This window comes from Schistocerca gregaria, chromosome 2, assembly GCF_023897955.1.
Source record: "Schistocerca gregaria isolate iqSchGreg1 chromosome 2, iqSchGreg1.2, whole genome shotgun sequence".
NCBI classification, from domain to species: Eukaryota; Metazoa; Arthropoda; class Insecta; order Orthoptera; family Acrididae; genus Schistocerca; species Schistocerca gregaria.
In genome coordinates this window covers 30,639,782-30,664,567 of record NC_064921.1, presented here as the reverse complement: position 1 = coordinate 30,664,567, position 24,786 = coordinate 30,639,782, and the positions used below count along the sequence as shown (strand labels likewise).

The 24,786-nt window shown below is 43.7% G+C and overlaps 1 protein-coding gene across 1 annotated transcript in view; it reads left to right on the top strand.

Annotated features, from left to right (window-relative positions):
* Window positions 1-491: 491 nt before the first annotated feature.
* Window positions 492-24,786, top strand: part of LOC126336260 (glutathione S-transferase 1-1-like) — a 44,138-nt gene continuing 19,843 nt past the window's right edge. The window contains exons 1-3 of the mRNA XM_049999756.1: window positions 492-749; window positions 15,939-16,087; window positions 16,481-16,539. Coding sequence (XP_049855713.1) covers window positions 15,947-16,087; window positions 16,481-16,539 — 200 coding nt within the window. The 5' untranslated portion in view covers window positions 492-749; window positions 15,939-15,946. The remainder of the gene's footprint in view (window positions 750-15,938; window positions 16,088-16,480; window positions 16,540-24,786) is intronic.

Below are 24,786 nucleotides of genomic sequence, written 5' to 3'. Positions count from 1 at the left end.
CTACATTGAGCTTTCTACTATCTTGACGTAAAGGTCGGGCGCTGGATAGGAGTTTTCAGCAACACGAGTAGGTTATCACGCCACGTCTGAGTCATCCGATTCGATAGCGAGCGCCAAGTCCTTGTGTGTGATTACAAGTTGTCTTCCCGTTTAGGGCCTCCACCTATAGCTCGTATAAAAATCAGGTGCAGCACAGTACCTCTGCGTTAGTAACTTAAAACCTTATCCAGATAAGGGCGTAACGTAGGAAAATGTGTTTGCACACTGACCACTATACAAATATATTTAAAAAATCAATAACAATAAAAAGCACTTAGACATCTTGACTAGATATCAAAGTTGAGAGAAAAAATGATCAACCAACAGATGTAAATGGGCGTTCTGAACAATAGAAAGCACAAAGCAAATAGGGAGATTATAAGTCATCTTCCAGATATGTATCAAACTAGTTTACAATGCATCAGATTCCATCGTTTGTCTGATCTGTGCAGAACGCTACTAGACACCGGTGAACAAGGAAGTGCTACTCGTCAGGACGCTACAGCGCTAGCTCGCGACCTGACCTCATCGTGCATTCTGCCCCCTCCACGCCGCGCTACACACAGGACTGTTCAGCTTTATCGCACCGTTTGGGACGTTACGTAACCATGACGCTGCAGTCAGACGCAATACAGAGGGCAGCAGCTGACGAGTGTGTTACGAAGTCTACCTTGGGCTGCAGGCAGTACGTTTCACTTTCACCTCGTCCGGTATGTAACGCATCAACTATTATTCTGTTACGCTGCAAAGCTATAGGTCTGTGAAATGAATGTCTCGTCGGCTGTAGAATGTTGTAAACGCTGTGACTAGGAAGAGGACATAAAAGAAGTCACTAGCATAGGCCCTAGCCACGTTTTTAGATATTACCGATCCACACGCATAATATTTCAGAGCATTTGCCTTTCCAAACAAACCAGAGGCGTGAACAATATACTCGACAGTTGTTTCGCATTTAACGTCAGTTCCCTGGTGTACTGCGAACATTGCACAAGGACTGTGCGAGCGAGCGTATTGCCTGACTTACGGTATAACGTAAGTTAACGGAATTTTAACAACAAACCTCTGTCCTCATACATAGCTGGCAAGCATGAAGTGGAAGTTCTTTCAGTTGTGTTAAGCACTCCAATATTTGGTGCATCCCACTAAAGCAAATTTACTTAAGATATTGAAATCGCTGAATAAGTTTCATGACAATAGTTTTGTACCCACCAAAAATAAGTATATTTCCTGCCAACGTTAGTTTCCTTTGATGAATTATCTTAAATAGATTTTTAATAGGGACAGTGTCATATTTGTTAGTCTGCTTACAAACTGTCGTATATTACTTTTCCACCTCAAAGTATGGTGAATTTAGTTTGTTATACTGTCACCGATCTTAAGGCTATTGTGGAGAAAGTTACTTTACAATTTTTTGCTTTTAAAAACATTAATCCTCTCTGATTGCCATTCGATAGCAGCAAACGCGTATCTGCATCTTTTTTTTGTTGCGATCTTCCTGGTACGAGAGAGCAATTAATGAAGTCACAGGGATTCTACAACCACTGAATCATAACACGAAAAAAGTGCAGTTATTGAAATAACTTTATTTCAGCGGAATATGTTGGGCCTGTGAAACTGAAATTTACGAGGAACGGTCTTTTCTCCTGTCACTACAAATCTTTGCCTTTGTTTAAGACAAAATAAAGTAAATGCTAACTCTTTCCACCACTTGCATAATACTCAAAATAAAGAACCTTTCGGTTTCGTTCATAAGCTCCTAACTAATGCTTTTTCTCCAAAGGCAAAGTTCGCTCAGTTTATACTGGGAAGCGTAGTGCTGAAAACGACATTTGTGCTTCTGTAGCTACAGTAGGCCGATTACTCTTGCATATGCAAAGCTTCTTCCAGTTTCGTCTCTCAATAGAAAACGTCTGTTCAACTTGAGACTCGCTTGGGACTACAATAAAAAATAAGAAAATGGCAAATGGAATTAATTCATTAGCTACACTGTTCAAAACAGTTAGAGGACCCCGTGTATCAACGTCCTGCATGTTACATCTATTTTGATACAGGCTGTGCCCGTGGTCTTGTTGCATGGCTTGAGACCTTCGCTTTAAATGTAGACAACAATTAAAATCATTCGCCATCTGCCTGTGTTTTGCATTACAGCGTCAGGTGACCCATCAGAAGGAAGGGAGAACAGATGCCCCGGTATTTTCTAGTGAGGTCGTTTGTGGACGTTGTAGTGAATGCCACGTCTTTGTGCAGTGCAAGTTGCAAGTGAGGTCTTTATTCGCAAAAAAAAAAGACAGTCTTTCGGCCGCGTTGCAGCGGATGCCAGTGCCTCTCCATGAGCCAGGCTGTGGACGAGCCACAGGGAGACAGTTCAGTACACTAGGCGAGTTGAGAAGGTCTCCGAGGCATTACAACCCCATGAGAAGACCGGTGTATGGTTACCTTCGCGTTGCGGCGTCGTATAGGAACCGCAAGAGGATCTCATAAGGGCTAGTGGGGCTTCTGTGTCCGATCAGAGTGCAATGAACAGTTTACGAGAGAAGACCTTACGATCCAGGCGTCCTGTTCGAGTACCTACCCGACACGACTTCTTCCAGCTCGGATTCAGTTCTGCTGTTATCAGAACAATTCACAACTTCGTGGTTGGCGAAACTTGGTGGTGAGCAGTACCTGCAGATTTCCGTGGTTCTGTGATGTTGCGGGGAGGCTTCGATATTGACAGCCATACGGATCTTGTCGTTGTCCTTGGTCGCCTTATCGCGCCTTACCGCCTGGCAGTACTTCCAACACATGCCTTGACATTGCACTACGTGGTAGCTGCTGCATGCGGTGGTGGCCCTGAATTCCTTCTAAAGCAACGGCCTGTGTGGCGGGCTTTAGTAGGGATGTCTTGCGAGACCTCGACGTTGAAGTAATGCACGCCCGGTGGTGAGTCCGATCGTGCATACGTGGAATATGCTTGACACACGTTGTCCTAGTCGCTCTGTTCAGCCACAGACTCTTCAAGATCTCTCATCGGCTCTCATTAAAGAACCGCAAAGGGAACCACAGGGTGCCCCTGCAGACTGATACGGAGCTTGCTATGTGTCAGGCAGTGACAAACGCTCATGTAGGGCAAACACGTTCCTCAAGCTCTCAAAGTACAATGGAAAACACCGAGGATGACGGGATGAATATTTCCTCTCTGTTTTCGACACCTGTCAGACATTTCAGTCCTTTTTATGCAATCGATCGAGGATGTAACGATGTCTAGCTGTGTACTTAATTTGTGAAAGATGAAGGTATAATTTGGTAACATACCAGGCCCCAAAAGTTGTTCATTGGGGTATGGCAGATATGTTTCCGTAATACGTAAACCGCAAGCTGAGGGTACCCTGTCTCACAGGTAGTCATTTCTTAGGAGAGAAACATGTTATTTTACTATCATCGTTCTGCAGTCTGTCAGAGTTGCCGGTGGATTTCCTCAATAGTGTTTCCAGAAAAGATCTTCTTCTTCCCATCAGAGCCTCTCATTCGAGTTCACAGAGCATTTTTGTAATAATCGCGTACTGATCGAACCTACCGATAACAAATCTAGCAGCAAGCCTCTGAATTGCTTCGCTATCTTTCTTTAAACCGATCTGATGGGGATGCCAAAGACCCTAGAAGTACTCAAGAATGGGTCGCATAACTAAGTGCCCTGTAGGTTGTTTCTTTTATTGGAATGGTCTCAATAAACTGAAGTCAACCATTTGCCTCCCCTAGAGCCGGCCGACTTAATAATGTCAGAGTCCCACGGCGATGTACTGCGCTTGGTTTTATGTCCGCGCTGGTGGTTGGTCGCTGCAACCGTCGACTAACTGATAGCTCTGTCCATGCTCAGGGAACTGTATTGTCACCTACTGAGTGGTAATAGCTTGGAAATGCTTCTCACACAATTGAGTGACAAGTATAATTAAAAAATTACAGTACATACAATATACGTAACCCTTCTGTATCTTTAATTATAATCACGTCTGTACTAGAGATAGCGCGAATACGATCTTGGAAATTCTCTCTTCCTTTGAAATATCACACTTGAACTACTGTGAACAAAGGTGTTATAATTTTCTTTACTAATATCATTTTAAAGGGGAAGGCGAAAATTGTTTCATGATGTCGTCAACGGGGTGCGTCTTCCCAAATGACGGGGAACTTGGACCTACGGGCGTATCCAGTAGCTGGGAAGACACTGTGGTACCTTGCCCGTGGTCATATCTCTGTTTGGGACCCTGAGGTTCGCTGTTCTCTGCAAAAGTGTCACGAAACCTTTCATTAGGACAGTCATAGTACTCACACTTCACATTATCTGATGTACCTTTTTTGTATTCTCATTTCTACTGTTTTCATTTTATTGTTGGTTGCTTACTTGACCGATAATTTTACTGACGAGGTAATTTTTTTAAAGTCAGCTCGTAGGGAGGCGTTCGTTGCTTGTTTTACTGACCTCTTCTACGTCTGGTCCGTCAAAGTTGGCAAGACTTCTTCTCAGTAATTGTATATAGGGTGTCCCGTAAAGAATGTACTTTTGAAATTCCCGCCATTTTTGTTGTAGTATGTTGGCAGCCCTGAGAGTCGCACAGGTTTCATCTGTTTTCTTTGTGGTTAATAAAGAAGCGCTACACGATGGAACAAAGCGTTGTCATAGTGAAAAAGTATTACAACAGTTCATAATGTTCTGTATAGATCCTTTGCAAGCTCTTTGATAAATGTAATGTACCCAACAATTCAACTATGAAGATACTGTTTTCTATATTAGAGAACACCACTTCGATTGTGATCATTAGCCAGAGGGGCGTCCACGTGTTAATCGCTCTGAGGAAAAAAATCGCCATTGAGTGTGACAATGTTGCCCAAAATGTGGTGAAATCTATTTGTGGACCTTCTAAACAACTGGATATTCCAAGAAGCATGCACTGATTTCTGAAAGAAAATATGCGCCTTTGGGGCTATAAAGACCGAGACGAGCACTGAAGGCAGACAACACACGAAAAGCGCAAAACTGTATACACTCAGTGCTGGAAAAACAGAGAGCGAACAACAGTTTCATCAAGAAAATGATGTTCACTGAAGAGGCGTACTTTCAGTTGAATGGTTTTGTGGGCAAAGAAAATTGTGGTATTTGGGGCAGAGAAAACTCTCTTGTATTTAAGTAGAAGCTATTACATTGGTGACTGGTGTATAATTTGAGTTGAGGGCGTAACTGGACCGAACTTCTTCGAATATGGCGCCGAAAACGCATTAACTGTACACTGGAGCAATATGTCTTAACATCTGTTTTTAGGATCTGAACTAGATCATGTGAATGCTTGAAGAGGTTTGGTTTCAACAATATGGTGTAGCCTCATAAAAATGGATTGCAAAAATGGGTTTATTACGACAGAGTTTCCCTGGCCGGGTGGTTTCCAGTAACGAGGACATGAATTGACTGCCCAGGTCTTGTGATTTAGCGCTATGTGAATTCTTTTTGTGGGGGTATTCGAATTCTTTTGTATACGGCAACGAAGTACGATCACTTCGAGAGCTCGAGTAGAGGTCCAGCATGTAATTTCAGAACTAGAGGTGCACGTGTGCCGAAAAGTTAGGCAAAATTTTGTCGAAATAACGATAGTGTGCATAGTCGTGGAGGGCATTAGAGTAATTTATTACGTATATGATCGTAGATAGGATATGTCGCAGTTAAGTAAATTACTTAAGTTCATAAATAAATTTGTATGTTATTAGGCATTCAGAAGTTGATTTCTTTATGGGACACTCGTTACATCAGTCTGCGCATTTATTGTTGTTTGTTGCTCTCTCTGTCTACGGCTTATGGAGCCTCCTGGTTGGGCTGTTCGTTTATTCGGATTTCTCAGTGTAAAGAAAGACTTTTATAGTTTGTGTTGTTCACTTTCCTGATTCAGCTTTGTCAGCAGCATTACCGTTCTTTCCTACGGTAGTGACGATGCCGCCGGCATGTCCTGTCCGTGAGGTAGGTCCGTCACTGCTCACACTCATCACTAATCGGCCCTCCCCGTAGCTGCGTCTGATGCATTTCTCTTGATGTCAATTAGCGGATATTTTTTATTTCTCTGTTCCTCTTCATAGTCATCATTCTTCGTAGAGTATACTGTACTATGTAGTCTATTCTCAATCACTGCCCTAGCCAAGTTTTTCCTCCTCTTTGTTTCCGGTAATCGTCTTCCCTGTGGAACACAACCTCACGCCCTATTATATCCATAATTTCACACCTTCCATTCTTGTCTAGAGCCTCGTCTCAAAATCCTCTAAATATTTTCTCCTCTGCGTTGCAGTGTCCATGTTGGGGTACAGTTACAGGTCAGCACATCACACAAACCGCTTCCCTAGTATTTTACTTAACAGTTCATGTAATGAACCGCACAAAATACTCCTTTAAAACATTTATTTTGCAATCGCTGTCCTTTCTTGATAGGGTTCTGGTTCTTTTCCATCGTAGGTAGGTGAAGTTAACAACTTGTTCCACTAACTCATCAAAAATTTTCGCTTTTCCGTCTTCCTTGCTTACCTTCTAAAAGTCAATTTATCTTTAGTATACATCCCTCACATATTGTTACTTGCCTTACGATTGTCACTTAGTGATACCACGTAATCAGCATGTTTTATGCATTATACTATCCTTCCGCCTATTATCAAACGAAAATAGACACCAAACAAGGTAGGCGAAAGACAATAGCCTTGCGTACTGTACTAATGACTCTAATTATATATTTAGTTATTTTGTTCTTCCGTCTTTCAACACCCGAGGTGTGAAAAGTCATCTTACAAGATAAATATTAAAATTTGTTTTCTGACTAAAGGAAGCATTTCCTTTAGACGTGTAATCATTTTCATAAGCTTGCGATTGTAGCAACTGTGCATGCTGTGAAATACATTTGCATAGTAAGATTCGAAGCGGTGTTCGAAGTGGTCAATGGAAGAATTAAAATAATGAGGATAGATGTGATATAATTTGAACAGTGCGGAGTTCATTAACAGACGACATTACAGACTTGTAGTGAACGAATCTCTAGCAGGAATCATTTCCTGCACCCACATCAGTTTCTACTTAGCACTACACGCCGGAAGCGGCTACGAGGGTAGCGGAGTACGTGTGGAGTGCACATGGGGTGTTTTTAGGTTAGAGAATTCCCTCCCTAGGCCCGACAAGACGCCTCCTGAGACGCGGCAAGGCAGGAGTAGGCAAAATGCAACAAGGAATAACAATATTAATGTGCTAATAGTAAACTGCAGAAGCGTCTATAGAAAGGTCCCAGAACTGCTCTCATTAATAAACGGTCACAACGCCCATATAGTACTAGGAACAGAAAGTTGGCTGAAACCAGACGTAAACAGTAATGAAATCCTAAACTCTGATTGGAATGTATACCGCAGAGATAGGCTGGACAGTGAAGGGGGAGGCGTGTTTATAGCGATAAGAAGTGCAATAGTATCGAAGGAAATTGACGGAGATTCGAATTGTGAAATGATTTGGGTGAAGGTCACGGTTAAAGCAGGCTCAGACATGGTAATTGGATGTCTCTATAGGCCCCCGGGCTCAGCAGCTGTTGTGGCTCAGCACCTGAAGAATAATTTGGAAAATATTTCGAGTAGATTTCCCCACCATGTTATAGTTCTGGGTGGAGATTTTAATTTGCCGGATATAGACTGGGAGACTCAAACGTTCATAACGGGTGGCAGGGACAAAGAATCCAGTGAAATATTTTTAAGTGCTTTATCTGAAAACTACCTTGAGCAGTTAAACAGAAAACCGACTCGTGGCGATAATATATTAGACTTTCTGGTGACAAACAGACCCGAACTATTTGAATCAGTTAATGCAGAACAGGGAATCAGCGATCATAAAGCGGTTACTGCGTCGATGATTTCAGCCGTAAATAGAAATATTAAAAAAGGTAGGAAGATTTTTCTGTTTAGCAAAAGTGACAAAAAGCAGATTACAGAGTACCTGACGGCTCAACACAAAAGTTTTGTCTCAAGTGCAGATAGTGTTGAGGATCAGTGGACAAAGTTCAAAACCATGGTACAATATGCGTTAGATGAGTATGTGCCAAGCAAGATCGTAAGAGATGGAAAAGAGCCACCGTGGTACAACAACCGAGTTAGAAAACTGCTGCGGAAGCAAAGGGAACTTCACAGCAAACATAAACATAGCCAAAGCCTTGCAGACAAACAAAAATTACGCGAAGCGAAATGTAGTGTGAGGAGGGCTATGCGAGAGGCTTTCAATGAATTCGAAAGTAACGTTCTATGTACTGACTTGGCAGAAAATCCTAAGAAATTTTGGTCCTATGTCAAAGCGGTAGGTGGATCAAAACAAAATGTCCAGACACTCTGTGACCAAAATGGTACTGAAACAGAGGATGACAGACTAAAGGCCGAATTGCTAAATGTCTTCTTCCAAAGCTGTTTCACAGAGGAAGACTGCACTGTGCTTCCTTCTCTAGATTGTCGCACAGTTGACAAAATGGTAGATATCGAAGTAGACGACAGAGGGATAGAGAAACAACTAAAATCGCTCAAAAGAGGAAAGGCCGCTGGTCCTGATGGGATACCAGTTCGATTTTACACAGAGTACGCGAAGGAACTTGCCCCCCTTCTTGCAGCGGTGTACCGTAGGTCTCTAGAAGAGCGAAGCGTTCCAAAGGATTGGAAAAGGGCACAGGTCATCCCCGTTCTCAAGAAGGGACGTCGAACAGATGTGCAGAACTATAGACCTATATCTCTAACGTCGATCAGTTGTAGAATTTTGGAACACGTATTATGTTCGAGTATAATGTCTTTTCTGGAGACTAGAAATCTACTCTGTAGGAATCAGCATGGGTTTCGAAAAAGACGATCGTGTGAAACCCAGCTCGCGCTATTCGTCCACGAGACTCAGAGGGCCTTAGACACGGGTTCACAGGTAGATGCTGTGTTTCTTGACTTCCGCAAGGCGTTTGACACAGTTCCCCATAGTCGTTTAATGAACAAAGTAAGAGCATACGGACTATCAGATCAATTGTGTGATTGGATTGAGGAGTTCCTAGATAACAGAACGCAGCACGTCATTCTCAATGGAGATAAGTCTTCCGAAGTAAGAGTGATTTCAGGTGTGCCGCAGGGGAGTGTCATAGGACCGTTGCTATTCACAATATACGTAAATGACCTGGTGGATGACATCGGAAGTTCACTGAGGCTTTTTGCAGATGATGCTGTGGTGTATCGAGAGGTTGCAACAATGGAAAATTGTACTGAAATGCAGGAGGATCTGCAGCGAATTGACGCATGGTGCACGGAATGGCAATTGAATCTCAATGTAGCGAAGTGTAATGTGATGCGAATACATAGAAAGATAGGTCCCTTATCATTTAGCTACAAAATAGCAGGTCAGCAACTGGAAGCAGTTAATTCCATAAATTATCTGGGAGTACGCATTAGGAGTGATTTAAAATGGAATGATCATATAAAGTTGATCGTCGGTAAAGCAGATGCCAGACTGAGATTCATTGGAAGAATCCTAAGGAAATGCAATCCGACAACAAAGGAAGTAGGTTACAGTACGCTTGTTCGCCCAATGCTTGAATACTGCTCAGCAGTGTGGGATCCGCACCAGGTAGGGTTGATAGAAGAGATAGAGAAGATCCAACGGAGAGCAGCGCGCTTCGTTACAGGATCATTTAGTAATTGCGAAAGCGTTACGGAGATGATAGATAAACTCCAGTGGAAGACTCTGCAGGAGAGACGCTCAGTAGCTCGGTACGGGCTTTTGTTGAAGTTTCGAGAACATACCTTCACCGAAGAGTCAAGCAGTATATTGCTCCCTCCTACGTATATCTCGCGAAGAGACCATGAGGATAAAATCAGAGAGATTAGAGCCCACACAGAAGCATACCGACAATCCTTCTTTCCACGTACAATACGAGACTGGAATAGAAGGGAGAACCGATAGAGGTACTCAGGGTACCCTCCGCCACACACCGTCAGGTGGCTTGCGGAGTACGGATGTAGATGTAGATGTAGATGATGCTGAAGTTCAATTCGTCAATACTTTTGTATGAAAGGATCTTGGTTTAAGATCCGAAATCAGCAAGATTATAATCTCTCACGCCGATTATAAATGTCGAAGTGTAATGGTTTTACAGTACGATCTACACTCTAAGAAAAAAAAATGTCTCATCACGAAGGAATTTTCGAAATTGCACGGAAAGCGGTATATCTGATGTACATGTACAGACAAACAAATGTTTACAATTTCAGAAAAATTGGACGATTTGTTCAAGAGAAAGAGCCTCACAAATTGAGCAAGTAAATAACGCGTCGGTCCACCTCTGGTGCTTATACAAGCGGTTATTCGGCTTGACACCAGTTGATAAAGTTGTGGAATATCGTCATGAGGGATGTCGTGCCAAACTCTGTCCGAAATGCGTGTTAGATCGTCAAAATCCCAAGCTAGTCGAAGGGCTCTGTCCCTAACGTTCCAAACGTTTTCAATTGCGAAGAGATCTGACGACCTTGCTAGCCAAGGTAGGGTTTTGCAAACACGAAGATAAGCAGCAGAAACTCTCGTCATGTGTAGGGGGGGATTATTGTGTTACTATGCAAGACGAACATGGCCTGCCATGAAGGGAAACGCAACAGAGCGTAGGATATCATCGACGTACCGCTGTGCTGTAGGGGTGCCACAGACGACAACCAAAGGGGTCTGCTATGAAATATAATGACACCCAAGACCATCACTTCTGTTGGTCGGGCCATATGGCGCGCTACAATCAGGTTCGTATCCCGCTGCTGTCCAGGACGTCTCCAAATTCTGGGCCGAAAACGTGTCTGAAAACGCCCCCTGACAGCTTTGGGATACCAGCCTGACAGTTTTACCTCCCATACGGCCCAACGAGGAGTGATGCTTCGGGATGGTACTTTATTTAGTAGCACAGCCACTTTGGTTGTCGTCCGTGGCACCCTTGCAGCACAGTGGTATGTCGACGATATTCTATGTCCTGTTTTGTTGCCTTTCATGACAAGCCCTCCCGGGCTTACATTTCAGGAAGATAATGCCCACACACATGGTGAGAGATCCTGCTGTTTATCTCTGTGCTTCCAAACGCTACCCTGTCCAACGAAGTCACCGTAATGGAGAGTCATGTGTTGGGAGGAGAGACAAATGTGTGGCTCCTGAAGAGGGGGTAGCAGCAAAATTAAAGAAATGGCAGCCCTCAGTCGCAAAAAGAAGTGTTTTGACCTAGGTTTCGGCACTCCCAAGAGCACCTTCATCAGAAGTAAAACTCTCAAACTGGCGTATAACATAATTACAAAATTACAGGAAAAAATTTTTAAGTACTAACTAGTAGTACAAAAAAGACACATTGCTTATATGTCATGCATAAAATTAAATATCAAGCAATAAAGCATTAGTCCAAAATTTATAAAACAGTACAGTGAAATCGAGACACTATGTGCTGCTTACCCGTGTCGAGCTACTGTAGCATCAGACTGAGGCACACGCGTTAGCAATTGTAGGCAGGTGAACATTACACCAAGAGTGCCATCGAGTAGCCGCAAATACGAACAGGTTACTTAACATTCAAAATACAGACATTTGAATGTTATGATGAGTATTATTTAGTACATGAAATAAAAGGCAATTATTTCATCTGACAGCAGCAGACATGGTAACAACTTGTCTGCATAATAGCTTATAAATACAGTTTAAAGGGTGATTGATGAAAAGAAAAAATTTAAAACTGCAGAGAACAAAGTGGGAGAAGGAAATTACAAACGTTTGAAAAATGAAACTAATAGGAAGTTCAAAATTGCTAAGCAGCTATGGCTAGAGGGCAAATGTAAGGATTTAGAAGCATATTTCACTCAGGCTCAGTCTTAGGCTTATTATTGTTTGAAAAAATAAAGACTGCCTATAACCACAGACAACCCACGCAATTACGTGCGACAATGCAGTTCTGTGCTGAAATACATAATAGAGCTGTGATTCACAGAGATGCACAGGGGCGCAACACAGATAGCATCCCAGAGTGCCCTCAGGCTGCAGCACCAAGAATCGCTTCTCGCTTTTGGCAATATCAGTGTGTAGTGTGTTTGTTTTGGGGAGGGGGCGGGGGACCAGCGTTCTTCATTTATGATAATATACAGTCAAATCACCAACAAGTTTTATACCTTTACAAACGCCAGATCCCTTACACACACTTCAGCTTGAGCCACCTTAAGATGTCCCCGAGTCCATAGTATGAAAGGAATCGTACATGTGGTGTTTTGAAATTTTTTCTTAAAAGGGATGAGAAATTTAGTGATGGTACTGGATAGCTTACCATGGCTATTGTTTGCTATGGAAGTGTTGAAAGTGTAGGTGGCCTTGAAAGTTTTAACAATTGTGACATCAGTACTTACATTAGTTTTAATGTTGGTGAAGTTTTTAATAAGGACATAGATACATCTTATTTTTATTGTATGATGCCGTTTTTAATAAGGACATAGATACATCTTATTTTTATTGTATGATGCCGTTTGTATCGACGAATGTGGATGTTGTAGGGTGGGCCAAGGTGATTGATAACACTGAAATCAATACTGGCACCGATAAGAAAAATAAGGTGAAGGTAAAAGGTATTACGTCCCTTGCAGTCCTTGATGGTCCCTCTGCTTTTCTATGTGGTTTATTGAAATTTTCCTTTCTAAAGGACGATAAATTTAGTCGTGTTACTGGATGGCCTTCCTTATAACAATGAGCGTGAGCCTGAACCTATAAATTATGCCTACTAACATAATTTTCTTTCAACTCATTCATCTCAGTTCTTACTTTCTTGCAAATCAGTCATCTAAATGTAAACAATAAAAAAGTAAATATGTAGGCAAACGACAATTTATCCTCTGTAGTTTTTACCGTATACGACTCCCTCTAGCAGCATGGACGTTGTTCCCCGATAGCTTACCAATGCCTTTTTATTATCAGCATTTTCCACATATTCCTTTCCTTAATGATTCACCACAGGATTTCCTCATTTATCATTCTAATCAAGTTTCAGCATACTTTTGCAACACCACCTCTCATACTCATCGATTCCTTTCTCTTCCTGCTTTCTCGCAATCTACGATTCACTTCTGTAGTGCGCTGTGCTCCAGACGCACGTTCTCAGAAGTTTTTTCCTCAAATTGTGTGTTGTATTTGAAGCTACATTGGTTTCCAAAGCTTCAGAACGAATGCAACTTTCGCATTGTGTGTCACTGCCAAGTAAAATTCCCACATGGAATTTGACCTTACATAGAAAGAACTGCTACGTTATTGTACAAAAGGTAAGTGAAGGAAACACGCAGTGAGACCCACAAAAATGATACTTTTATTCAAAGTCGGGCTCTCGATGCAACTTAAGACGGGGGAACGGGAAGGTCAGTTCATTCGCTGTATATCGCCTTTTTCCAAGACTTCCTTCACCTGCACTGTTCGATGCGGTCGCACATTATCCGTAAGAAAATTGGCCTGATGCTGGTAGCACCAGCGACTGAGGATTTCGTAGAAACTTGTATATATATATATCCATCCTGGGAATCGAGTAACTCAACGATTTGTGCCTATTATCGACATCGAAGATACTGGCCCCGCAAATTCCAATAGCTTATCAACATCTGTACAGTTGTTCCTCACTCAGACTACCCCGGACGTACCAAAAGAAGCGACCAGGGGACTTCAGTATATATATGTAGATAGAGAGTTTATGTAGTAAAACAGTTTTTATTTACTTACCAAAACATATTAAAAATTACATTTTATGCTTGCTTGCAGTTATATTTGTCTATTACGCATTTTACGGGTGATGAATACAATGTATAATCTAGTGGCAAAATATATTTGGTATGAGATATGATTACAGTTTCACGAATTTCAATTATTTTACTTTACTTGCAGTGCGAAACCTTGCCTTTCGTCGAATTTCATGATTCTACGTCATCGGAAAGTATCCTTTAGGTTTCGATGAGTGAGTTAGTGAGTATTAAAATATGTGACATAAATACCCATGTCTTTTGATTGCATTTATGTAGAGGCTTACAGTTTTTATGAACATAGACCATAGTATGTGACAAAAATTTCAAATAGTTACGTCAAACTGTTCAAGAGAATAAGAGTCGTATCAGATAAACGGATGCATAAAAAAGAGACAAAAATATTTTCGTGTGATATAGTTACAGATTAGCAGTTTTCGGATTTTGCCCTTTACTTGTAATGCGAAATGTTTCTTTTCGCCAAATTTCATGATTCTAAGAAACAGGAAGCACCCTATAGGTTTTGATGAGTGAGTTTTCGAGTATCAAAATATGTAACATAAATGGCTATGTATTTTGACTGAAGTGGCTTAGAAGCTTTAAATTTTTTAACACGTAAGGGAAAATAGACTTCAGTACGTGACATAAATTTGAAGTTGATAGGTCTACCCAGTCCTGAGAAAAAGGGTTCTTAACAGTCAGTCAGTCAGACAGACAGACAACAAAACAAATCTATAAGGGTTTGCAGATTGACACACGGAAAGCCAGAAATAAAGTCAGAGCCAAATGCAGCCTTGAAGAGACGCACACTGGAAACGAATACAGTGTCATACTGACCTTGTCTGGGAGTCAAATATTTGGAGGTCAATATGCCGACGCGACATTATATCTCCCGACACCATAACGCCTGGACCACCAAAACGACCGTGTTCGGAAATACTCACGTGTGCATTAGATGTTCACGTCTCTTCCCATATGACGGTACGAGTTGCACTTAGAATGTAGTCGAACATGATCGTCAAGATGGTCCAGGTGTTTCAGTGTCGGGAGGATTAATGTTGCATCGGCATTCTGACCACCAAATCTTTGAAACTGTTTATTGTCCGGTCAGCGTGATTGTGACACTGTACTCCTTTGTAATGTGCTTCTTTTCAGGGGCGCATTCGGCCCCGACTTCATTTCTACGGACGACAATGCGTGCCATATGGAACAGTGCAGCTGCAGCAGCTCTTCGAACTAGAGGATCCCGGTTACTTCACTGTACTTATTACCTTTGAATAAAAGCGTTCATTTCTGTTCGTTTCATTCTTTATTTCTTTCATTCACGTTCTTTACTATACCGTAGTAGTTGTTTCTATGCGACGTCCAAGTTTCATCGAGGTATGTTACTTGACACGTCTTGGGAAAGTTATTTTCTTCCTTAAGTTTTGCACAACAGAGTAATAGACTTATTTTGGCCTGCAATGTCGTCTTTGCCTGTACTAGATTCCTTGCTATATCATTCTTGCTTCGTACTCTATAGGCTACTTTACTTCAAAGGTAGCAAAAGTCTCTCACTTGGTCCACTTCATGGTGAAAAATTGTCATTTTAAGTTTATCACTAAACTGTTTTCTTCTACTCCTCAGTAGTTTCCTATTTCTTTAGTTTGCACTCAAACCATATTATGCGCTTATTAAATAATTCCATTCAACCACTCCTGTAATTGTTTCTCTTTTTCTGTATGGATTGAAATGTCATCAGTGAATCTTGCCATTAATATCCATTCTCCTAGAATTTTGATGACACTTTTAAACGTTTCTTTTGTTTTCGTCATTGCTTCTTGGATGGTTTAACAGTAGCGGAGAGTATCTGCATCCTTGCTTTTGCGCCGTTGTTAATCCATGTGCTGATGTCTTGGTCATTCACTCATACTGTTTTTATTACATAATCTACATATTGTATTTCATGCGTCTTTTCAAACAGTTTTACCTACTTTTCTACTAATTTCAAATACCTTCCGGCGTTTTACGTTGTCGAAAGCTATTACTTGGTCGAAGAACGTGTGCCCACAAACAGACGAGTGCGAAGGAGCTGCCAACCGTGTTGTGAAATATTTAAGATGTGTGTTGTTTTCTAGGAAGAACCATGTCCCCGTTGACTCTCTACAACAGCAACTTGAGCATCCCGTGCCGCTTAGTTCGTCTCGTGGCTGGCGCTGTTGGAGTCGATCTGAAAATTGTTAATGTCAATCCGAGGGTTGATCTGAGGAAGCCTGAATGGTTGAAGGTAACAAGTTCATTTGTGTCCAGGTTCAACGTGGCTATAAATAAGCTCAACTATACAACTTGCAAAATCTTAAAGGAATTTATATTTTCTGGAATAGTTCTCAATTTCATCATGCAGATAAAGAATTAAAGTATGTAGAATGACATATCCTTGCAATTTTTTACGCCTTTCCTAAGAAAGCCATATCCTTTAAGAATTAGATTATGCTGTAATGATCTTACTTAATTTGCATTAAATATATGTGAAATCGTTGTTGGCAGAATTATCATTTGTTAAAGGCGTATTGACTTTACTTTTAATGTCCTAAACCGGGTATGTTTTATGGTATCGCTAATTAAAAGTGATGTTTAAAGTTTTACACGAGGTTGTTAACTGAAACTGCACTTGTTGCAGAGAAATCCACAACACACAGTTCCGGTACTGGAAGATAACGGCTTATGGCTTACTGAAAGGTATGTGCTAAGTCTTACCTATTTTAGAGAAAGATATGTTATCGCATGTATGGGATGTGCTTTTTTTCTTTGAAAGAGAAACAAAGAAGATGCCATGACTAAAATCGATCTTATAAGCTTATGCGCGTTCAAATATAGGCTACATTCAAGAAAATATGTTCGTATGGTAATATGTTCGTTCTGGTAACGTTTACCTGAATATGTGTTGGTGGATCAGCGCTATAGACGTGTTTTAAGTAACGTTCCATGATGGTTCGAAACCTTTTTGCTTGTTTTAAAAAAAAGTTTAGCTTAGACTGAATATTAACCAAGTACCCAAAAGTAATGATAACTTAGGAGAGCAGTAAGACGGTCTTGGCTCGTGATCGATGACATTCCTAACGGGATCCCGGTTGTTAGTGTGTTCAAGTGACATAATCAGAGTGCCTCGTGTGAAGTGAGAGATAAAACTCGTCTTATCGGAGCTATTTCAGAGAGAAGAGATTCTGATTTGAAGAACTTCTACCGAACTACAAAACGAACAGAATGAGATTTTCACTCTGCAGCGGAGTGTGCGCTGATATAAAACTTCCTGGCAGACTAAAACTGTGTGCCAGGCCGAGACTCGAACTCGGGACCTTTGCCTTTGGCGGGCAAGTGCTGTACCAACTGAGCTACCCAAGCACGACTCACGCCCCGTCCTCACAGCTTTACTTCTGCCAGTACCTCGTCTCCTACCTTCCAAACCTAGAATAAAACCTACCAACAAAACGAACGTCAGAGTGGTATTAATTTCGTTCATAATTTGTATAGTGCTGGTGAACGGGTTCTTTCTGATTACTTTTGCAGGTCCTCCGAAGTTCTATGTCTGATGTTAATGTCTTCCATTTTTTTGTCATATTGTCTCGGCTTTGGAATCGCTTAACAAGTTTTTAAGGCGAATACGTGCTTTGTTACCACTACGTGTTTTGGTTAGTAGCCATCAGGCCAGTATAAAAACTGTGTACTAGTTGTTTATCATGTAACATGATATTTGAAATCAGGTCGTATTTGATATGACCCGCCGCGCGCAGTGGCCGCGTGGTTTGAGGCGCCATGTCACGGATTGCGCGGCTCCTCTTGCCGCAGGTTCGAGTCCTCCCTCGGCTATGTGTGTGTATGTGTGTGTGTGTGTGTGTGTGTGTGTTGTTCTTAGCATAAGTTAGTTTAACTAGTGTGCAAGTCTAGGGACCTATGACCACAGCAGTTTGGTCCGTTAGGAATTCACACACTTTTTTTTTGTATTCACACATTATATCAAAATGAGAGCAAACTTCACACATAATTTCAAACATTTTCGAAACTTTCTCTCTCCTTTTCTCTCTCTCTCTCTCTCTCTCTCTCTCTCTCTCTCTCTCTCTCTCTCCCTCCCTCCCTCCCTCCCTCCCTCCCTTCCTCCCTCCCTTTCACACACACACACACACACACACACACACACACACTTATCGCTTACTACTTTAGCCCGCCTCATTTTCCTGGAAGAGACTGAATTTTTGCGTTGAGTAGGAGATGAATTTCTACGAAGTGGTCTAGTTCTGCATTCTTGGACGTTTAACCCGCTGGAGAACAGGCAGTGCAGCAGAGACATCACAAGGTTTCCGCACCCTTCCCCTTAAATATCTGGGTGTAATGCAGGCTTTACCCGTGCTATTACGAGAGAAAACCTGGTATAAAATAAGCTGATCGTATGCAGCAGGTCTGAACATTATATCTGGAATGTTTTATTTGTTGATGTTATTATATTACGAAATGATTAACATGGGATACGATCGTAGTGTTTTGATTAAATAGAACCTTCTAGTTATTAGCAGAAATAATAAAAGCTTACAGAGAGACGTTCTGATAGACATCCGTCCATCAAATGTTTTAGGTGATTTTCTTTCTTTCTCTCGTCCCTCAGCACTTCTTTCTCGTCAGCTATTGGGCAAACCGGATCAAACCGGATGCCGTTAGACACCATTCCTCGAATAGCTCACTTCGTGTTATTATTATTATAATGAATACACTAATATATCAGTACAGGTGGCACAGGTTGATGTAAATTGTTATTTTGAAAATAAATAATAAAACTAACGAGAAGAAACTATTCTCCGCTTCTGCGCACTGATGTCTTAGACATTGTAATCTTGATCATTACTTAAGCACTCGGTCCTCTTTTATTTTTGTGTAATATTATTAAAGCACGTTATGTAGCACGGTATACTCATACTGAAGCAGGCTACAGCATCTGTAAAGGAAGCACTCCACTCAGAAAATTTATTGGCATTTAGATACTGTTCGGAGGATCTGCAGTTAGGTTTTACAGCAAGTACTAGAAGACGGACCGTAAATAGAAGTACTGGTGTTTAAACTGAGATATTGAATTTATATAATAATATAATTATATATTTATTATATTGTTCGTAGTACACTGTACGGTAGACAGTTCGAAGAAACTGTTGCTGCTTGCCTGTCTAATGACTTCCAGCGGAAATCTGATTTTTTGAGGATTTCATATAATGATGGACTGAATTTAAAATTTTGTCGTAATTTACGCATTGAGAGGTACGATCTTATGTTAAAGGTTTAGCGCAGACAGACAACTATGTACCACAGTTAGAAACTTTTTTTATTCCTTGTGTGTATGTGAAACCTTATGGGACTTAACTGCTAAGCTCATGAGTCCCTAGCTTACACACTACTTAACCTAAATTATCCTAAGGACAAACACACACACACCCATGCCCGAGGGAGGACTCGAACCTCCGCCGGGACCAGCCGCACAGTCCATGGCTGCAGCGCCCCAGACCACTCGGCTAATCCCACGCGGCTTTTATCTCTTGACGCAGCGAAACTCACTGCGTGCAAATTGCCTAGACTAATTCGTCTAGTATTTGAGAATGAGAGCGCTTCGCAACTTCTAATAAACTTTATAGATAATTCCAAATCTCTCCCATACATTTCTCCCTCTTATTCCCCACAAAATAATGAAAGGAAAAGAAAGTTTAACTCTTACTATGTTTCCGCTGTTCATGCAGTAAAACTTCATCATCAAGCATGACGTGTTTCGAATAGTTATTAGTAGAGAAACTAATAACTCTATTCAAAACACATGTTCCAGACATTATCCACATATTCCACAGAAAGGGCCTGCAACACTATATCGTTGTACGACATATAATTAAGACAATATCATGTGGCAAACATTGATTAAAAAACCACCTTTGATTAAAACGAAGCACAAATTACCCAGACTACGCTTTTCCAGCGTTTAACAATAAGAGCACTTAGCCATTTCCAAAAATCTTTATCTTTGCATAATTTCAAATCTTCCCTAAACTTTTACTCGCTTGTGTACTTACCGTCAAATATTAACTCATTTGTAAAGAGATCACAAGTTTGGAGCTGGTTCATACATGGAACATCGATTCTTGAGATCAGCTCCCGTTGTCAAAAGTGTCCGTGCCGCGTACGTTTTACGCCCTCGCCACGCCCACGGCTTCGACCAGTCCGCCGTACGGCCTCTCGCATCGACACGCCCCGCCATCCCCCCGCCCTTAGGACGGTGCAGTGCCCCACTCGACCAGACGGCCGCCACCCTGACCCCCGCAACGGACGCCATGGAGTCGGGTACCTCTCCACGACACCTGGTCGACTCCTTCATTCTACCGACCGAAGCCTCCGAACCAAGTCGACACTCCTGCTAGCCGTCGTCTGATAAGGAAGAATGCGAACGTAAACAAAGCTCGCCGCGTCGGCGCCAACATCACCACCCGCTCACGGGTCCTCTTTCCCAAGATAATGGAGACGCAGCCTAAGCAGCGTAAGGTCCTGCGCAGATGTTACCGTACAGCACTAGCGATGACCAACAAGTTTTGTTTTTCCTTATGGCCAACCAGTGGCTACTGCAGGATATATCGTAACGACTGGTGCGGAGCTTCCGACACGTGTCTTCCTGCCGACCCCTCATCTTCTCTCTCCAAAATGACGCTCACATGGACACTGGACAGATCCTCGGCACAGGGGCGTGTAGGGTGACGACGTGAGGGACGAAATGCCTCCTCCACAGGACTGTCTACCACCCACCCTTCCCCCTCGTCCGACGAGGTTGATCTTTAATGTTATCGGAATCGGCGCACGGCGCCAGCGGGACGGGCACTCCTTCCGGTCCCCACTTCACACAGCCTCTGGCGACGATAGACGCGCGTCCAGCACTGCTAGCACAGACGTACCGGTTCGCCACACTGGACGTCTGCACGATCGACACTCCACCAAAGTTGCTGTTCCTCCGTGATACGTTTTGGGCCATATTCAGCAAGTTTGTGTTGCCACGCTACCAGCAGTTTACGGATATGACACGCCAATCACTCGGGGTGCGGAGTGGCCTTTTACATACACGGAGGGATCCCGGTCATGGATATGACACTCCTCCCGTCCGGACAGGACAATCCTTGGCGTGCACGTCATCGATATCTGGTTTCACGAATCGGCGGCAGCGGTCCACGTTCTTCGCAGATGATGTGGCCCATCCGATTTCCAGATGCTTTTATCGCTTCGTTGTGGGCGGCGATTTCGACTGCATCCTCACATGAAGGACGATTCACTAGTCGCCATGGCCTACGCTGTGTACCTTAGTCGAAGACTTTCGTCTCGTTGACGTTTGGGTGACGACCCACTCCGATGCCCCGGTCGCTAGGGATGGAACTTAAATTGTGGCAACTATCTATTCACAGCCGATACAGAAGAGTTACATGTTTTCACCTGTTACTGTCCTTCAAAGTAGTCACCAGCGTTGCGCAGAAGCCGTTGCCAGCGATGTGGAAGGCGTAGTATACCGCTAGCAGAGCCAGTTCTGTTGATGGTGCGAATGGAGCGGTCTACTGCCTGTCAAATCTCTGGAACAGTTTTGAAGCGAATGCCACGAAGTGGTTCCTTCATCTTCGGAATCAAATCAGTCACAAGGACTTAAGTCGACCGAACAGAGCAGCCACAGCTTGCGCTGTATGCAGCCGCGCATTGTCGTGCAAAATGATGCGTGGGTTGCGCAGAAAGTGTCGCCGCGTATTACTGTTCATTTTTGGAGCATCACCCGCGACCAGCTTTGCGAAAGAAGCAGCGACACTTCCTGTGCAACCTACCCATCGATTTGCACGACAATGCGCTGTCGCATACAGCGCAAGCTGTGACTCCTCTGTTCGGTCGATGGGACTGGGAAGTACTGTACCATCCACCATACTCCCAGGACAAGTCCCTGTGACTTTGATTTGATTCCGAAGATGAAGGAACCACTTCGTGCCATTCGCTTCACCATCGTTCCAGAGATTCGACAGCAGTAGACCGCTCCATTCGCACCATCAACAGAACAGTCTCTGCTACTCCTTCCACATTGCTGTCAACGGGTTCTACACCATGTTGGCGATTACTTTGAAGAACAGTAACAGGTGCAAACATGTAACTCTTTTGTATCGGTTGTCAATAAGTAGTTGCCACTATTTAAGTTCCAATCATCGTCTATCCATTATACAGAAGATTCTGCGAGCAGACTAGATCGATTTTATGTCCCTGTCCACCTTGGAAGCGAAATCTCCCAAACAGAAAAAAGGCTCCTTGAGTTTTTAGACCATTGCGCCATTTACCATGTCAGTCGGTCTGTTGCAGCAAAGTGTCATGGAAGCTTACACTTCCCTATTTGCAGACCGCACTGCCGACAGCGCACTGCCGCTACAGGGCCGTCCTGGTGGCTGAAGCGGGTGCAGCCTGCAGTCACCCAGATCTTCCTGCAGTGTGGCAGGGAGCAGCGGTGTCGAATCAGGACACCACCAATTTTCACTACACTGTTCGTCGCGAGCTCGAAGCATTCCTATCGTCACCTGAGAGGAACGCGACAGATGTCCGTCCATCGGGAGGCTAATAAATATTGAAAAGTCCGGTAAAATTCCAAGGGGAGGCCATCAGGACCCGGAGACTTGTTGACTTGTTGACAGCTCCTTTTATAATGACGTCGATCACTACTTCTTCTGTAATTTCTTCCATCAAGGCCGCTTCCATTGCCGGGGTGACGGCGTCTGAGAGACGTCCTCCAGTGCTGTCGGAACAGGAGTCTGAGCGGAATAGAGTTGGGAATAATGATTGTAGGACGCTGTGTTTATGTCTTGTTGCGTGGTGAGACGACGGCCGTCCTCCTTGTCGATGAAGCGTATCAGCGCTCGTTGGCGTCGTTTACGTTCACGAAGAACGTGGAACATTGACGGGCATTCGCTCGGTATCCGATCCTGCGTCCTAGAGCGGATGACTATCCCCTCTAGGTGGCGTCGCATATGAGCGATGATCTGAGCCTTAGCATGGTGACCGCCGTTTGTCGTTCCGGACACGGCGCCATAGCATCGCAGTGTCCTGAAGTAAAAGTCGCCAAGTAGCGTGGTCGCGACCGTAGTTTATCAACGTTCGCCTCAGTGCCGGTTTGGCGCAGTCCAACCACCAGCGGATCGTTGTGGGATATGCACGGAGGCGATTTTCACACGAATGCCACGTATCCTCCACGGCTTAGCGGCAATCCGAGTACGACAGGTGAGCGATGTTTAACTTCCACGGGCTGCGGCTTCTCCACACTTGTTGCCGCCGTAGAGTGATGGCACAAATGTAAGCTGAGTGATCCGAGAAGGCTGCAGGCCACAGTTCTGCATCCTGTGTTCCAGCGGCGAGAGAGCGTGAGACATAAATCCGATCGATACGAATGGAAGAGTGACTCGTGAAGTGTGTGAATCCCTGTCGGTGGCCGTGAAGATGTTCCCAAGTGTCCACCATTTGCAGGTCTCGAATTAGTCTCGAGTTCCGGGCACGGATTATGTCGTGGGAGTTGGTCTCTGGGCGCCAGTACGCAATTGTAGTCACCTCCAAACACCAGATGGTCGTGGCGGCCTTGGAAGAGCGGAGCGACGTCTTCCGCAAAGAATCGTGAACGTTCGCAACGTTTGTCCGTCCCGGAAGGTGCGTAGATCGATGGAAGCAGAGTTCAACATATCCTGAAGCAAGGATAACTTAGCGTGAGTCCGTATAGTGTTGATGTTGATAATTGCAACGCGAGGTCTATCCATAGCACCTGTGTTGGCCATCAATACCCTTTTAAGGCTGTCTTGTCACTGTATCTGATGGCGGAAAAGGATCAACACTGGTGGGGTAAATTTCCCCGCGTGTCGTCCGACACGATGGGCAAGGAGTTTTCCTCATAGTCGTCCGTCCAGTCGCCATGAAATACCATTGGCTGTTGGTGGCTGTTAGTGGCTGCTCCGGCACTCGGCGCTTACTCCATCGGCTCTACTCGCTGGGAATCGACAGCGGCTGTCTGCATGTTATCCTGCTATTCTGTGGGGTCGGAGGAGCTGAAGCCGTCACCACGGCGAACTGTTATGTTTGATGTTAAAGCGGCCTCTGTACCGCCGGTACCGTCGTCGGAGTGTCCACAGTCCATGTCAGACGATCGCTGCAAACACTCGTCTGATGGAGCACGCCGCCGTCTCTTGTGTTTTCACGGGGAACGCTGTTTACGGACGTGTGTTTCAGTATCTGAATGTGGGTGGATTTCTTCAGCTGCTACGGTGTCTGGAAGAAAAGCCACTGTTGGCACAATCCGTGGGTCAATGTCCATCCTGACATCCACGCCTTCTTGCAAGGTTGGTCGGTGATTATCTTCATGTGGGGGCGCCGTTGTAGAGGCCGGATCCTGTACTGCAGAATCCATCATGGTCTCGCTATCGGGGTCGGCTATCGGACTAATGTAGTCAGCATCGGAAAGGGTTGCTGCCCGTGTAACTTCTGCGTAATTGAGAGGAAGGGTCGTCACCGTAGGAGGAGTCATAGATTCACCTGTCGGGATTTGAGTAAGCCGTCGTCGGAGACAATCCGACCGGACGTGCCCTTCTTGGCCACAACCAGAGCAAGTGCGTGGCTGACCGTCATACATAAAGATCGCCCTACATCCGCCGATGACAAGATATGACGGAACATGTTTGGTCAGTTCAATTTTGATCACTCTGCCGTAGGGCTGGAAAGCCGCGGTGACTACGTCCGGTGGTACTTCGAAAGGGAGTTCAAAGACGCGTATCGATAGAGACTGCCCCAATATGGCCATCGGAATGTTTGAATTTAAGATCGTTCGCATGTGCGCGCACGATTCTGTTGCACACGTCGTCACTTTCTGACTTGACGTAGACAACACTGCTCGTGATAGAGAGATGGATACCAATTATGTCT